The sequence below is a fragment of the Cryptomeria japonica genome, chromosome 9 (assembly GCF_030272615.1).
Source record: "Cryptomeria japonica chromosome 9, Sugi_1.0, whole genome shotgun sequence".
NCBI classification, from domain to species: domain Eukaryota; kingdom Viridiplantae; phylum Streptophyta; class Pinopsida; order Cupressales; family Cupressaceae; genus Cryptomeria; species Cryptomeria japonica.
In genome coordinates, this window is record NC_081413.1 from 671278582 (window position 1) to 671296118 (window position 17537).

Consider the following 17537-nt stretch of genomic DNA (forward strand, 5'->3'; position numbering starts at 1 on the left):
TGAGACAAAGTAAGCACTAGTAGGCCCTAGTGAGAATTGAAGCACTAATAGGAGGTTTCAAAACAAAAAACTAGTGAAGCCAAAACTCTCCAACCATATATCTAGAAAATTTTCAACAACAATCAACAAGAAACCAACAAAACAACTTGAGAAAACTTGCCAAAAATTAGAACAAAACCAAAATCGGAATGACCATGTTTTTGGGTGACATAGGATTCCATATGGGTTTGGATGCTTCTTCATCATACTTGTTGGGTAAGAAGTTTGTGAGCATAGTTCACAAATAAAGTTGAGTGGTAGAACCACCCTTTTGGAATGCATGTATTCCACAATAAGCTCATTCATGATCTTTCATGCCTATTGTGGATTTCTATCCACCATAAACCAACTTCCTCATCCTAATGTTCCTTCTTTTGCTTCCTTTTCTAGGTGTCAGCCCTCCACCTAGTATTCCTATTCTCCTCCTCTCCTTTTGTGGGGTTTACCCTATTGGTGACCAAACATGAAACTCCACAAATCCTAAATACTTGAGCTATCATCTAGGGCTAGGAGTATGCCATCAAAGGTGAAAGCAAGGCTTATAATTAGATTTTGGTATGAATAAATCAATGGATAAGAATGGAATTCTCTTTCTTCTTTAGGCTCTACTAAACTAAGGTGGGTATTCGCCGAGGTGTGCTTCTTGGAAAGACTAAAGACAAACAATGATGGAATAAAACTTGAGGCGATTCCTATCCAAAACACACAAAACCACAATTGAATTGTCACTAAGTACCAATGTGTTGGTTTACCTTAACCAAGGGTAGAAGACTTGCATGAATAGATGTGGCAAGCATGTGAAGACTAGGATGTATTCTTTGTAATCCTTTAAGATGTGTTGTATTTTATCTCACTTCACACATGGATGCAGTGGTAATAGTAGTGTGGATGTCACTATGAATTACCTTTATGAGATGGTTAGACATTTTGCAGCTACAAGGCAATGGAATCAAGTAGTGCGGTGGGTCAGCTAACTCCTCTTTAACTACTAAGGTTGGTTTTGGATGTTTTTTGTTAAGTGCAGGAGGGTGAAAGCTCGCTGTACCAAATTGCAAATGGGTGCTTAATCCAATATGGGTAATGGAGTTAAGTATTCGTCAACGAAATATATTACTTAGGTAAATCACTATACGACACCTAAATGAAGATGGCATGGAGGACAATGTTTGGGCAAGTCTGCATATAAGCTAAGCTCTACATGCAAAGGTGGGAAATGGATGATATTGCAGATGAATCATATAGCATATTTTACGCATCCATCAATAGATCCATACACTTCTTGTATTACTGTGAATAACACCTTATTAAAATGTTTAGGAGGGGATTTTATAGTCTCTGCAAAGACAAACCAATAAAAGGCAACACTTGAATCAACAAATGTAATTAAGATAGTTTGCCAGACTATCAAAAGCATTCAAAAGATTCATAAAGATTTTTAAAATATTGAAGACCACACTTTATTTTCATTCCTCTAGCTAATTATAAAAATAATATCATGATGATGCAATGAAGAGTGGACTTATATATCTCTATATTGTTCAATTCAATACAAAAACCATGGCAGGTTGAACATAGTCTCATCTCCACTTTGTTCTGCAACCTATCAATAATCTACCGAGCAACCTTTTTTCCCTCTCCAACATGTGAATATCAATTTGTAGTGTTTGGATTCAAACATTAGGGGGAAATTAAAATTTCTACCATCTTATCACCATTAGTGGGATACAAACAACAACCTGCCATGAAATTGCATGGGAGCACATTAGATCAGCCAAAAACGCCCTCGGGAAATGATATCAAGAATGCGGATCATCAGGATACAGCTGATATCACATCCATGTATGAAACAACTAGAGCAAGGAAATCATCACTTTTTCATGCTAAAGGTTGATGGTTTATGCTGGCTATATGAAGTCAGAATTGTAGTTTTACTCAATGCTGATTAGCGACAGCTGCATATTTTCTATGTTTTTGTCATTTTGTAATTGAAACTTTGCAGCCTTTGGGCATTTTGTTGTGATTTTATATAATATATATGCACATTTATAATGAAAGCGATAAAAAATTAGTCAATTCAAGTCTAATGTTATGTATTAAGGTTCTATAATGTCTATGATGAATGCCTTATACATTTGAAATTCTTTATAGTTTAAAATTTTCCCCATTTTTTAATAGCTGCCCCCATCCTAGAAACTTGGTGGAGCACAGAAAATGCCAGATTTAATCAAGAACTTTGGGTGCAGGCCAACTTAATCCACCAATTTCCATTCTATTCCACCTAGAATGAATAACATCATGGAAATCAAAATTTCCTCATCATTATCTCATACTCTTCTTCTTCTTCTGCATTCACCACCTTATAAGCATCAACATCATTGCAATGTCCCCTACTTGATATAGGCCTGTTTAACAACAATTACCTAGTTTCAATATACTTGTGATTTACCTTAATTACTTAGTTAGGAGACAATTTTCATTCTTATCTTGATAACAGTATATCTGAAACAAATATTTAGTACATCAACACAATTATTCTTAAATCTAATACCCTACTGCAATCAGGAATTCATAAACTTATAAATCAGAAATAAAATCTAAGACTTAACTTGTAGTAGAGGAATGGAGACTGATTAAGGTCACCTGCACCCACAAGAAAAGGAAAACAACTACAACATATCCATTCTCAATCAGTTATATTCTATTCTAAGGTCACCATAGAACAAGAGGGTATATGAGACATAAAGGGGTAGCTTGGGTCCGTTGTCTAGCAAGCCCAAGGAATTGTTGCTTCTAACCTCCTTGCTAGACTTGGCGGCCCATGTAGCTATCCCTCCAAGCCCATCACCTATACATATTACCATCTTTATGAGTTTGGTATATAGGGAGTAACTGGTTCCTTGACTCCATGGGTCCTTATGACCACTTGGGAGCCCCTCGTCACCACTGGATTACTCCTTCATTCCTCTCCCACAAAGATGGGCTATAAATACAGTTTCTAAAATATCTATTCCATCTATCATGCTGTAATGTCTGCAGAAAGAGTAATCATGTTCCTGTAACAGTAATGTTTCTGGGACAAACCAATAATGCAGATTATTAACATTCATTAATAGTGTCTATACTGATCATTTAGTAAAACCTTGTGTTAATGTTGCATATATCATAATGGACTGACAGAAGTCCTATTACTTTTATGATTTAGAGAACATTATGGACAGGATCAATTATGACATACCTGCTGGTGATAATATCTGCTGTCCTTCTTGATATTAGCAGAGTGCCTTTGCCATGGGAAGGTATTCCCTCAGAGTCGCAGGTCCATCTTCCTTATTTCAATTCACAGAATATATCGTTACCCTTGAGCAAATTCCCCTATTTAACATGGGGTAGGGTCACGATTATGGGGAGAGATGTGACTATACTTGGAGTCATGTCCTCCCATAACAAATCGTCATCTTCTCTTAACCGCCATGGTTCAAATCATATTAATTAATTATGATTTAAATCATAATGAATATAATATAAAACAAAATATTTATCATTTATACTTCTCATCTTAACATTTATAATAAATAGTTTGAAACTGATCATTAATAATAGATTACAGTAATCTATCATAATCAAGTGTTGTTTACAAGAATATGAAATACATGGATGGACTAGGGCCAGCACATGACAATCATTATGAAAATCAGAAATTTTTATTACTATCTCTTCATCTGCTTCTTTTTCCATATTCACTACTTTATCTACACATAAATTAGATTATCAGTATTATGAAAATTAAAAACTTCCATCACCAACTTTTCATCCACTTCATTTTCTATATTTACTACTTCTTCACTCACACATTCCTCTGCATCTTGGATGCCAACAAATTTATCTATGCTTTGCTGTATCACATTTGCTAAAGGACCAACCTCTCTTGCAATCACGTTCTCTCTTACATTGTCATTGACTGACAATTTTATGCTTTCTAAAAGACATGCTCCAGCTACAATTTCGTGCTCTTTATTCACTACTACTTTACCTGCAACCAAATCAGCACAACTAGTTTTATGAAAATTAAAAATCTCAGTAACCATTTCCTCATCTCGAGTCATATCAAAGCACTTTCTTTTTTTTTTCTTTTCCACTTTGACCAATATTTTCATGTCCTTTAAAAGACAAATATTTTCTGCACTCTCAAGGAGTCTGTACCGTTTGATGGATTTAGAGAATCTTTTTCTGCCTTATTTTCTTTCCTCTTCATTGTTGCAACAAAATCAATGTGCAAAGAATTACAAGAACTAAAAATTTCTTCAATCCTCTTAGTCTCCTCTTCATATAGACGATTTGCTTCACCTTCATGCACTTTTCTATCAACTGTGAGGCCTTCATAAGCCATCACGTTTGCTTTCAAATCTGCTATTTTTTCCGAAGACTCTTCTGCTGCAACACTTTGTTCTTTTGGTTCACTAACTTTCACTTTCTGATCTTTTGTCATCACCACAAATTTATCTCCTTCATTATCCTCTACCACAATAAAATCTTCATGTGAAGAATCACACGAAACAAACAGCTCCTCAATCTGCTTCATCTCCTCTTCAAGCAAGATATTTTTTTCATCAACTGTACAATCAAATTTAGGGCTTTCACAAGCCACCATTAGAGCTCTCAAATCAGCTACTACCTTCATAGCAACGCTTTTCTCTTCTAAAATTTGAACTTCTCAAACTTCTGTCACCATTACAATTTTATCTTTTACATTATCCTCTAGCACAAGGACTTGTTCTTTTCTACCTTTACCTTCATAGCTACAAACAAAACAATGTTAGATGAAATAGGGCATTACCTGTCTTCTCTGCTACAACTTCATCCAGCACACTCATGCCTTAGGAAAGACATGTGTCAATTGTAGTCACATTCTTTTCTTTTGTTGTGCCACTTATATGAGATTCTTCATCCTTCTTGGTCACATCTATGGCAACTCTTCCATATTGCTTAGCCTCCAACATTTGTAATCTAAAATGGATGTCCATCATCTTCTCAAAGATTTTCTCCTCAGGTTCAACAACTTGTACAGTCTATTTTCTTCGATGCCGTTAATGTGACATTCTTCACCATTCCCAGTCTCACTTACAACAGCTGTTCCACATTGCTTAGCCTCCAGCCTTTCCAATCTCAACTGCATGTCCATCATCTTCTCAAAGAATTTATCCCCTTGGTATTGCTCTATAAATGCACTCTCAAGTCTCAACTAGCTGCTTTAAGACCATCCTTGCTCCCTTGTTTGAAGACATCTTCACATGCACATTTATCTATAATTACACCTGTAACAAACTCACTAGCCTATTCAATTCACAATCAACTACAAAGTCTTTTTTGGTGCACTCATGCCTTCTCATGGCCCTCTATAGTTACTAGCTTTCACATGCCTACAACAATTTTTCTAGAGTATGCAGTCCTCTGCAGTCATAAGTATTTGCAACAAATCTACGAGAGCCTTCTGAGACATGTTTTAGCCAAAAAAGTCTTACTCAAACCACCTTATGCAACTAACGCAATCACCAGCACGTCCTAGTGAAGAAATTGCTTTGATATCACTTGATGCAATAACAGTTCAAGTGCCTATTAAAAGATGCCCCTACACAAAATTAACAACTAGCATGACAACACTCAATATTACAGTCTAGGGCGATGACAAATTACAATATTTATATTATTATTGAACATCCAACTATCCTTGGTCTAGGCTTAAAGACCAACCATTGTAGCACTCTTTGTATTGGAAGTATTAAAACATCTTGTCTAATTGTAACATTCCCATATGCTAACAAGAAGAAAAGAACTTATCCCTCACACAATTACTATAATGAACTTAGAATTCTCTGATTTCCATGCCTAGTTGAATTTTCTGCCTTAACATACCTCTATATCCTTCTATTTCAATCTTCCTTACACTCTTATCTCTCTACCTTAAGTGAGGGAGTAAGACACTTCATTCCTATTAGAATAATATCTTTCTCTCTGTGTTATTAATGGTCATTTAAGTTGTTTCTAATTTCGCCTCTAGTTAATGATTGTTTCTTTTAGAAACATCATCTTTGTAACTCTATTTAAAGGAGCTTTGTCTCCTTGATTAATTGAACAACATCGATTCTTTGAAATCCATATGCTTTTGCATCTGTATTATGATATTAGAGCAGAAAGAAAAATTTTGTTTTTTCTAAAAATTTTCGAATGAAATTTTTCATCACTGAAAAAACAAATCTAGGGCCTGTGATTTTTTCCGAATTCGAAATTCAATTTTTTTTTTCTAAAGGGTTTTCTTCAAAGTTGCAGGGAAACGTACCCTAGACCCCTGGAGACTCGAACCGGAGACTGGTACCCGTATCCTGTGTGGGAGACGTGGGTGGAGGCGTTTCCACTTGCAGGAGATGTGGGGAGGAGTCGGTAGTGCTTCTCCTGGCGAATTCGCCCCAAAAAAATAAAAATAAAACTAAAACGCGTGAAAAAAATAAAAAAACCCTTTAAAATGCAACGTCATGGGGCAAAAAAGTCAACAAAGTTACAAACCCTAAACTCGCAAAGTCATTTACAGCCGTGCGAACACAAATCGCAGTGTTTTGCAGCCGTGCGAAGTCATTCTGCCACCCTGTGAAGTCATTCTGCCACCTGCGAAGTCAAACCGCAGTCATTTGGCAGCCGCCCGAACAGAAATTGCAGCCACCCGAAGTCGTTTTACCGCTGAAGACAAATCACACGAACGCCTTCACACAAAAATCGAAAACCAGGTTTTTAAATTTTCGATTTTGTCTCATTTTTAAACGCCCATAGTCATACCTCATTTTCGATTGTCTCATTTTTCGATTTTGTCCCATTTTTTATTTTTTAAACGCTGATAATTTGTTTTATAATTTAATAAATTTTTAGTTTTATTAATTTTATAAATTTATAAAGTTATAATGTATTTTTGTCTTTTAATAAAAACTAAAACTGTGAATGTATTTTTTATTTCACAGTATAAAAACTGTGAATGTATCGAACATTCACAGTTTATAAAACTGTGAAATACATGAAAAGTTGAAAACAGAAAAATAATTCACACTCATAGGCATTCAAAAAAAATTAATATATTTCAGAATTTACAATTAATATTATCAATTTTTCATTGTTTATTGTTTCATAATAGTATAAAATAAGACAGTATAGTGTATACTGTATACTTCTAATTAAATTTTTAAATTTTTTTAGTATACTAATAGTCTAATACAATATTACTATTAGTGTATTACTTAGTAGTATAATTTTTTTACTAGAAATTACTGTTAAATTAGTAAAAAAAAATCATTAAAAAATTGTATGTTATATAATAATTTCAGAATTTCTGGTAAATTTAAAATTACTAAAAAAATTATATACTCAAACCTGCAAATACACGTTTTGGGTAGAATAACAGGGGTACTAGGTAAATCAGGTAGTCCATCAGCTATTTTTTTTGTTTTTAACAATTTTAATTGTTATTTTTTATTCAGATTATTCATCATTCAAAATGTTAGGTGGAGGAAGACAAGGGTTGTACCCACTATGGAAGTATGTTGATTGTGTTCCGGGGCCGAAACGATCAGGTGGAACAACCACTATCAAATGCAAACTTTGTAATTTGGGATGGAAAGGTACCTACACGAGGGTGAAGGCTCATTTCCTCCACTTGCCATGTAATGGTGTTGAAGGTTGTACAAATGAGTGTGAAAGATATGATGCTGTGAGAGAACAGGAAAGGGCTGATGGGAAAGTTGTTATGCGAAGCTCTCATGCTTCAACAACAAGGGCAGCTACTACAACTTACAGTCATGATATAGAGTCAGAGGTGGATGTGACTTCTAGAGGTTTAGCAACTGAACCGGCTCCCAAAAGACCACACATTGGCAGCGCAAACCCCATTGGAAGATTGTTTGATGTGCAAGGACGAGAAGCAGTTGATGTAGCCATTGGACGATTCTTTTATGCAAATGGAATATCATTCAATGTGGCTCGCTCTCCATTCTATGAAGAGATGGTTCGTGCTATCAATAATGCACCAACATGCTATAAACCACATGGGTATGAGAAGCTTCGCACTACTCTTGTTGATAAAGAAAAAAGTCGATTAGAGGAACAAATTGCACCTTTGAAAAGAGTGTGGGCTCAAGAAGGATGTAGTATTGTGATGGATGGGTGGACAGATGCTAGGAATCGTCCACTACTTAATATCATGGTAACATGTAGCAAAGGGCCTTATTTTTTGAAGGCAATAGATTGTTCAGGGCAAGAAAAAAATGCAGAATTTCTTCATAGCCAGCTATGTGACAACATTGAGGAGGTGGGGGCATCACATGTAGTCCAAGTTGTTACTAATGCTGCCCCTATTTGTAAAGCAACGGGCATGTTGGTGCAAAAGAGGTACAGGCAGATATTTTGGACACCATGTTGTGTGCATTCATTAAATAATGCTCTCAAGGATATTGGCAAGTTCCAATGGATTTCAGATCTCATAGAGAAGGGTAGAAAGATACAAATGTTCATATGTAACCATCACCACACACAAGCCATTTATCGTAAATTTGCCAAGGTGGAACTTTTCAAACCTGTTGACACACGTTTTGCTTCTTACTTCATTCTTCTTGACCGCCTTTGTGAAGTCAAAGGAGCTTTGTGTTCCATGGTTGTTAGTGATGCATGGGCAACTTGGAAACAATCTACATCAGATATTGCAGTTGAGGTGAGAGCTATGGTCCTTGATGAGCATTTTTGGGCTGATGTAAAGTTTGTTGTGGACTTTATTAAGCCCATATGTGAGGTGATCAAATTTGCAGATTCAGATAAGGCATGTTTGGGAGAGGTTTATGAAGCAATAGATTCCATGTGTGAAAGAGTAAAGAAGATAACTGATGCAAAAGATATTTCTCTATATCCTTTGATAGAAGAAAAGTTACATGGAAGGTGGAACAAACTTAACACACCTCTTCATTGTGCTGCCTATGCCCTTAATCCTAAATGGTATGATATAGAAGTGACCAAAAAGAGAGCTCCACATCAGGATAGAGAGGTAATGAAGGGCTTTTGGGCTGCAGTTAAAAAGATCTACGACCGAGGTGAGGAAGCTTCAGTTATGAGGACTCAATGGAATAAGTTTTCACGTGAGCAAGGTGATTTTGCTTCTGTGGAAGCTATATATGATATGAAAGTAAAGAAAGACCCTATAGAGTGGTGGTGGAATCATGGAAGTGAAGCCCCTGAATTGCAATCATTTGCAATACGATTGCTCTCACAAGTGGCTAGCTCTTCATCTTGTGAGAGAAATCAGAGCACTTATGGGTTCATTCATTCACTGAAGAGGAACTGATTAGGATCAAAGAAAGCAGAGAACCTGGTGTACATTCATAGCTCACTTCGTCTTCTCTCTCGTGTAGATCCTGGATACAATGAGGGTCCTTCGGCAAAATGGGATCAAATTTCACCTGATGGAGACGTTGCAGCCATTGTAGATGAAGTGGTTGAAGCAGATGGACTAGCTGATTTACCCCCTATTATTCTACCATCAGAGGAACCCGAATTCGAGAGTGATGACTATTTGGAGAGCCTCATAGTTGATGACCTTGATATGGATGATCATGGCGAAGAAGAGTAGATTATAAATATAAAATTTCTAATTTTTGCTTTTAGTTTTTGGTTTGCGTATCAGCTTGCTGTTTATCAAGCTATCTTCAATATGTAATCAGTATCACTAATCAGTTTGAAACTATGACACAATGATTGTATGGCATTTTGATCTTAAACTTCATAGTTAATAGTTAATACTTAATGTTATTTCTTGTTTTGAAAGTTCAATGTCATCAGATTTTCAGATTTTCTATAAATTATTAAATTATATTAAAAAAAAATTTGGCGTCTCCAAGTACCCACGTCTCCTATTTTGAAAAAATAACCGTTCTAGTCCCAGTACCAGTACCCGACGTGTCCAAGAACCCTCGTACCCATGCAACCTTGGTTTTCTTTCAGGTGGTTTTTTCTACTGTTCTTCGTGTTTTCTGTGGCTGATTTCTTTTTAACCAGACCTTCGTCCCGCGACGCCATTAATTCTCTGCGCGTGACATGATTTTTTCCGCCTGCAAATTTTTTTTCAGCCATTTTGGATGGAAATTTGCCTTTTCGATTAGGGTTTTTACCCTTCAGATCAAGTTGATTTTTTTTTCCGATTGCAAATTCTTGGTGGGTTTTTCGAGAGCTCAACTAGGTTGTTTTCAGAATTTTGTGGGTGCATCGTTTTCTATGCCTCAGATTTCGTGCCAGCGGATTTCTATTCTGATTTCAGATTCTTTTTGGGTTTTTTGCAGGGATTTCTGGGTTGTCTTCGGATTTTTTTGGGTCAGCCGTAAATTTTTCTCGAAATCTGTGGTAGCCGTAGTTCCTCTGTTTTTTGAAGTCTGTACTTGTATATGCCTCTATTTTTTGCATTGGAACTTGTGCTTGGACTTGTCTCAATGCATTGAACCTCGTACCTCAGGTTTTGTGCACTTAGCATCTTCTCAGTACCTCGTTTTTCGTGCCTCGAAAAGCGTGAAGATGGCTTATGGGCATCGATGTTTGTTTCGGTTTTTAATATTTTTTTACTTGAAAAAAATTCTGATGGGTTTTAATATTTTTTTCCCTTAAAAAAGTCTCTGGGTTTTTAAATATTTTTCCCTATAAAAAAAATCATGGGAGGGCTTATGATTTTTTCCTCAAAAATTGTACTTTGCTACAGTCTGTGTTTAGTTGCACCTGGAGTTGTTGTGCGAACATCTGCACTAGTCTCTTGTTTGCAGTCTATTTTCGAGCATCTTTCTCATTTGCAATAGTTTGGAGGTTTTGCCGATTTTTTCCTCAAAATCGTGACAACTGTTCTTGGTGTGTCTCTAGTTACAGGGAGGAACAGTTCTCCAACATCAGGTTGGACGGTTGGTGTTGTTTTGGGTATCTCCAGAAGTTCTGCAGTTTCTGGGAGGGTTGGTGGCAGACTCATCTCAAGTGGCAGAGTTAGTGGCAGACTCTTGTCTTCTGTTGCAGCGTGTTCTGAGAAGAAGGGGGCAACCTTCTCTGTTATTTCTCTTGGTAGTTAGAACGATGACCATTAAGGGAGGGTATTGGAATAATATCTTTCTCTGTGTTATTAATGGTCATTTAAGTTGTTTCTAATTTCGCCTCTAGTTAATGATTGTTTCTTTTAGAAACATCATCTTTGTAACTCTATTTAAAGGAGCTTTGTCTCCTTGATTAATTGAACAACATCGATTCTTTGAAATCCATATGCTTTTGCATCTGTATTATTAATCAAAAAATCGGTTCTTGATTAATACATATGCAAAAGCATATTGATTTCAAAGAATCGATGTTGTTCAATTAATCAAGGAGACAAAGCTCTTTTAAATAGAGTTACAAAGATGATGTTTCTAAAAGAAACAATCATTAACTAGAGGCGAAATTAGAAACGACTTAATTTAAGTTGTTTCTAATTTCGCCTCTAGTTAATGATTGTTTCTTTTAGAAACATCATCTTTGTAACTCTATTTAAAGGAGCTTTGTCTCCTTGATTAATTGAACAACATTGATTCTTTGAAATCCATATGCTTTTGCATCTTTACACTCTTATCTCTCTACCTTAAGCGAGGGAGTAAGACACTTCATTCCTTCTCTACTATGCAGTCTTGCCTACCTTTCACTAACAAATGCTTGCTGCTTTTGTAGAATGCTAGCCATAGATATCAGCTCCCAGCCTTAAAGGCATGGTCATGGTCATTCATTGGCGAGTGGCAGTTGTAGTGACTAGCAATGTGATACTCTCATTGCTAGCCAAAACAAACTCGACGAGGAATAGGCTAAATTAACTGCCAACCAGAATGCAAAAGACTGACTTTAAGGTATTTTTCATTAGAGTTTTTATGACATAAATGCCTAGAAACGAATAAGCACTAATAGCAATTGTAACTACTGTTAGCTTGTGTTAGGATTTGGGTGCCATGAAGCTTGTGAATCCAATGTCATTTTACAAGTTCCCAACATCTTTGGAAAGTATTCATGGATAGTGGTTAATATGACTTGTGGAGACAAAAATAAATTAATTAAAATTCCACCTACAAGTGGAACACTTGGGAAAGAGTGCAGGACTCTTGAGTTCTGGATTTGTGTCTTTTGGAATTCCCCACATTGCGTACTTCAGAGATTAAGGACAAAGACCTTTTGGACGTCCTATAATGTGTCTTATGACATTCCCCAAGTTGAATGCTTGGGACCGTGAGGGCAAAGACTTTTGGGATGAAGTTTTGATGACCTTTCACTTTTCACGAGGCAATCCAAAGGTTGGAAATGGGAAGAGGCATTTTGAATGCCATCTTTAGCGTTAGCTCTTTAAATTGTGACTTGGATAGTGGTGAAAATCTAGATAAAAAGAGAGGAATGGAATAAACAGGTTGTAGGATCGAGATAGAGTTGGATGTGTTGAGATTGTTCAAAGGTACACAGGTGTTGCTAGATTGGTGGCAGAGCAGTATTAAAGGAAGTGTGTTGCTTGTAATCTTGTTTTGAAGATAATATATACTTGGCCTCTCTTCATAGTGGATGTTTTTTTTCTTGAGGGTTTCTCCTTGCAAACCTTGTGTTATGTGATGCAATAATGGTGTTTGCTGATTTAAATCCGTTAAATCTCTTAATAGTAATTCTAGGATTAAGAACACTTGGTTTCAGATTCTCATACAAATTTCAGATTTCCATATTGTAATAGTGTAAGATTTGTATCTCAAGTTCTCAACAATTTGTATCATAACTCGATAACGAAGCTTTGATGTTCAACTATGTTGGATCAGAAATTGAAATTTTTATAACAGCTTGTTATAGGCTCCCTCAGAAACAGCATGGGAATATTTTCCATGATCCATCGTTGCATTGCCAGCATAGACATGTGGGCCCAACACCCATCTATAGAGGAACACACAAGTTTAATTTCAAATAATATTTAGGTGGTACTCACGTATGTGAGACCCATGGTGACTGCTCATCAAGGATTAAATGTTTAAATGCCTACGAAGACTATTGGCAGGCTCCAATAGGAATAAGCACTCAGGAACTGAATCTGCAAGGGTCTCTCAGCAGAGAATCTGCCCAACATAGAATTAAAGGTCACAAAAAAAGGAGGCCTAGCATGACCCAGCAGGGAGTTTTTAATGTCATAGAGGGGTGTGGCAAGGTACACAAAATCTACAACTCCAAGAATAATTCCCTCAGTACTGTGCCCAGCCACAAAAGGTTAAGGTAAGTGCTAGTGGGCCCTAGCAAGAATTGATAAACCAATAGGAGGATTCAAAGCAGAAAACTAGTGAAGGTTGTCCCCTTTCCTATCATTTTGTGCAGCAAACTGTCGATAACAACCAACAAGCAAGATACAAAAAAAAGCTTGAAAACACATGCCAAAAAATATAACAAAGTGAAAATCAGAACAATTATGATTTTGGATGATGTAGGATTTCCAGTGGGCCCAAAGGTTCCTGCATCAATTTTGAACATAAATAATGGACTATGGCCTGCAGTAATAGTCAAGTTCCTATGTACTGAAAACTTGCAAAATATTGCCATGATTTAAGTTATTTGACGCAAATTTTGGTCTGCATTTCTGTCTAAACTAATAATAAAACATTATTGTGAGTTTCAGACAAAATATTGGGAATTTTGAATTTTAAGCATAAATTTTGGACTGAGACTTACAATTAAAATGAAATTTAAATGTGATGGAGCTTTGATTAAACTGTTGTTCTAAGATTTGAGTTTTGAGCACAATGTCAGATTACAACTTAGTTTAGAAGTCAAATTTTAAATGAACATAAATTTACCTTGCAATAATTTATTTCAGAATTTTTAATATAAATATTGGACTGCAGTCTATACATTAAAATCCCAAGTCAATCTTTTGGATTCTTGACCTAGCATATAATTTTGATTTTTGAACTATGAACATAAAGACTTGCTGTTCATAGAGTAAAAGGTGATTTGAAACCTGATGGAAACATGACCTAAAATATTGATGTGATTTTTGAATTTTCAATTCAAGTAATTGTGACCTATTATAAAAATCAAATTTAATCTGAGGGAAGTTTGGCTGAAAATAATACTGAAAATAATATACTGACTGTTTATTATATATTAAGCCCACAGCCTGTAATAAAAGTTGATTTTCAATCTGACGTGATCGACCTAAAATATTAATGTTATTCTTGGAGTCGGAAAATAATTGTTGGTTTATGAATTTGATTAAAGTATTAATTTCAAACTGAACAGAACTTGGACTAAAGTATTGTTGTGTGTTTCTAAATATTGAAGTTCTTTATGGGACTGTGACGAACTGTAAAAGTTGTTCCCCAAATTTTCAGAAACTTTAGATAAAATATTATTCTAAATATTTAATTTTATAAATGATATCAGTCCCTGACCTGCAAAATAAGTAAGTGTCAATGTCAAAAAACTTGACATCAAACATCATTGCAATTGTCAACGTTTTAATGCAAGTACAGAATCACAGCTACAATATTAGTTATTTCAATTTGAATAATGCAAAGGTGTTACAAATTTATATAAGAATGATGAAATGTGGGATGTTTGATGAATTTGACAGGTTCAACTTGAGCCAACAGCTGCTCGTCTTTTATCAGACAGGGGTGCTTATGGAATCTCCAAGTATACCAGTATTTTACAAGCTACAAGAGACATTTTAAGAGAGGAGGGGATGCTGGTAAGGATTGATTTCTCAAAATTTGCACATATATACTTCCTCCCTCTACTTCCTTCAATTTTTGCATCATATAAAAAACATCTAGAATCCCTCATGATGTTGGAACTTAGCTAATCTGCTTAGAACTTTCAATCTTGAATGTTTAGGTTGTCCTGGCGTGTTTTTTTTCTTTTAATATTTTGGAAAATATTATAGTGTGAGTTGTTTAAAGGTAATTATTCTGTATAGCTTTCCTATATTAAGGTTTCAAACAGTTGAAGATGTTTATCATATATTTACTCATATTAGTAATTAGTAAGAAATTTAGTTCTTGGATATTACTGTTGATGATATAGCATTGGTAGAAATCCTACAGGCCGACTCAGCAAGATCAAATGTGTGAATGGCCTATTGGCCTTACACATTTGATGAATCTATCAACTTATATTAATCCTTTAATATCTTTATTAAGTCACATATGCATTATCAGGTTTAATGATTAAACATACATTATCGAGTTTGACTTATCGGATTTGTTTCAAAGGGGCCGACTTTTGGTTAAAGTCTGCCACCCCTCATTTGAAGGAATGCGATGCCTCATGAAGGTCGTGCCTCTTTGATGAGAGCCGACTCTTGGATATCTCCTTTCGACAGATATATATGGATGTGGTCTTCCCTCTATGTAACTGAGATCAGACAGCAAGGTTGATCATAATCAGGTAGATCGAATTCGTGTACAAGCATATCAATTGATGGTGAGAAATTTATGTAGCATGCTCGGGGGTGATGATAAGAGCTTATCGTCTATGGTTGGGAAGGCAACATATCTGATGTTTGCCTATGGTTAACGAGCACTACCTTAAAATCAACATGGTATTAGAGCCAGGTTCCTTCTATAGAGCCTAACCGCTTGAAGGTAGACCCTGTGCTCTCAAGGGAAATTCAATCAGAAACAATTGCAGATTTATGATCTCTTCCAGATCGAAAGGTGACTACAGAGGATAATGCAGTGATTACACTCGTTGACCTCCGCCCTTCACAGTGGCGTCGGTCAGGCATCTAAACAAATCAGGTGGCAATTAGGGGATCGAGTCTCCCTAGGCCTCGAGCACAAGTATGATAGCCCAAAATTCTTTTCGTTGGAAGTTCTATGGGGGAACGTAGACATCAACCTGTGCAAAAAGTTGCCTGCTAGCCAGTCACAGGATTTCGCCCAAGATTTCAAAGCTCGACATTGTCAGCGTTGAAAGATGCCGGCTTGTGACTTGAACTCGGGCTGCTATGGTTGGAGAGGTTTCTGTGCTCGATACAAATTCTTTGAAGAAGAAGAAAGGGCTAGAGACGGAGCCCGCAACCCTGTGGAATCGGTACTTGGATTGGCTTTATCAGCACAAGGAGCTCGGATTGTATATTGATGTCAGCCAAATCGGGTTTACGGATGAATTCGTGGAGGTGATGGAACCCAAGTTTTAAAGCACTTTGAAGGTGTTGGAAGAGCTTGAGGTTGGTTCGATTGCCAATCCGGATGAGGGCTGCATGGTTGGGCATTATTGGCTCAGTAAGTCTAGTATTGCTCCCAATCCTAATTTGTGGCAGCAGATTGATAGAATGCTTGATGCTATTTGCAAGTTTGCTGACGATGTAATCAACACCAAGGATGGCCTCTCTGCTCAGAGCATCGTCCGATTCTTGTTGCCAACTTCTCAGTGTGAATTCACTTTGAATTTGGTTTTGGAAGAGTTGCAGAAGGATCCATGGGCGGTGCAGACGGATGCAAGAGCTGCATGTTGCACTGGCATTGCTCTCAGCATGGCCGTGGGGCTGGTTGGGGCTTGTGTGCCTAGCACTGCTGCCATAATTATGCTTTTCATTGGCGGTCCCTCTACCCAAGGTTCAGGCACTGACGAATCTCTATTCAAGGTAGGAAGATTGCTTGCATTTCTTCGCAGAGGAAGAACCAACATTCAGAGGGAGTTTGACATATCGTCAGAAGTAACCTTTGATGAAGAGATTAGAAGGTTGATATTTGCTTCAGAGGGAGCTTGTTTTTTAGCTTCAGAGGGAGCCCATCATTTCAGCTTCAGAGGGAACCTGACATTTCAGCTTTAGAGGGAGCCACGTCATCATGAAGATTTGGTTAATGCATTTTTCTCTGTGATGGAGAAATTTGAGGTGAAAGCCCTTGTTAATGAGTTCTTCTTTGATAGAGAGAAGTTCGAGGTGCAATCCCTTGTTAATGAGTTCTTTTTTTGTGAGAAGTTCGAGGTGCAATCCCTTGTTAATGCATTCTTCTCTGGGAGAAGTTTGAGGTGAAAGCCCTCGTTCCACCCTCTGCAAGTAGGTATGGTGGATCCACCCTCTGCGAGTGGGCATGCTGGAGATGCATTCTTCTTTGTGAGAGAAGTTTGAGGTTTCAGCCCTTGTTATGCATTCTTCTCTGTGAGAGAAGTTTGAGGTATCAACCCTTGTTGTGCATTCTTCTCTGTGAGAGAAGTTTGAGGTTCCAACCCTCGTTCCACCCTCTGCAAGTAGGTATGGTGGATCCACCCTCTGCAAGTAGGCATGGTGGAGATGCATTCTTCTTTGTGAGAGAAGTTTGAAGTTTCAGCCCTTGTTATGCATTCTTCTCTGTGAGAGAAGTTTGAGGTATCAGCCCTTGTTGTGCATTCTTCTCTGTGAGAGAAGTTTGAGGTTCCAGCCTGTTGGTGTCTGTTTTATCATCTACCAAACATTAGAATAG

At 36.8% G+C, this 17537-nt stretch overlaps 1 protein-coding gene across 1 annotated transcript in view; it reads left to right on the plus strand.

The window, feature by feature from the left end:
- LOC131033842 (mitochondrial thiamine diphosphate carrier 2) overlaps window positions 1-17537 on the plus strand; it is a 119281-nt gene that overhangs the window by 12000 nt on the left and 89744 nt on the right. The window contains exon 2 of the mRNA XM_057965134.2: window positions 14702-14818. Coding sequence (XP_057821117.2) covers window positions 14702-14818 — 117 coding nt within the window. The remainder of the gene's footprint in view (window positions 1-14701; window positions 14819-17537) is intronic.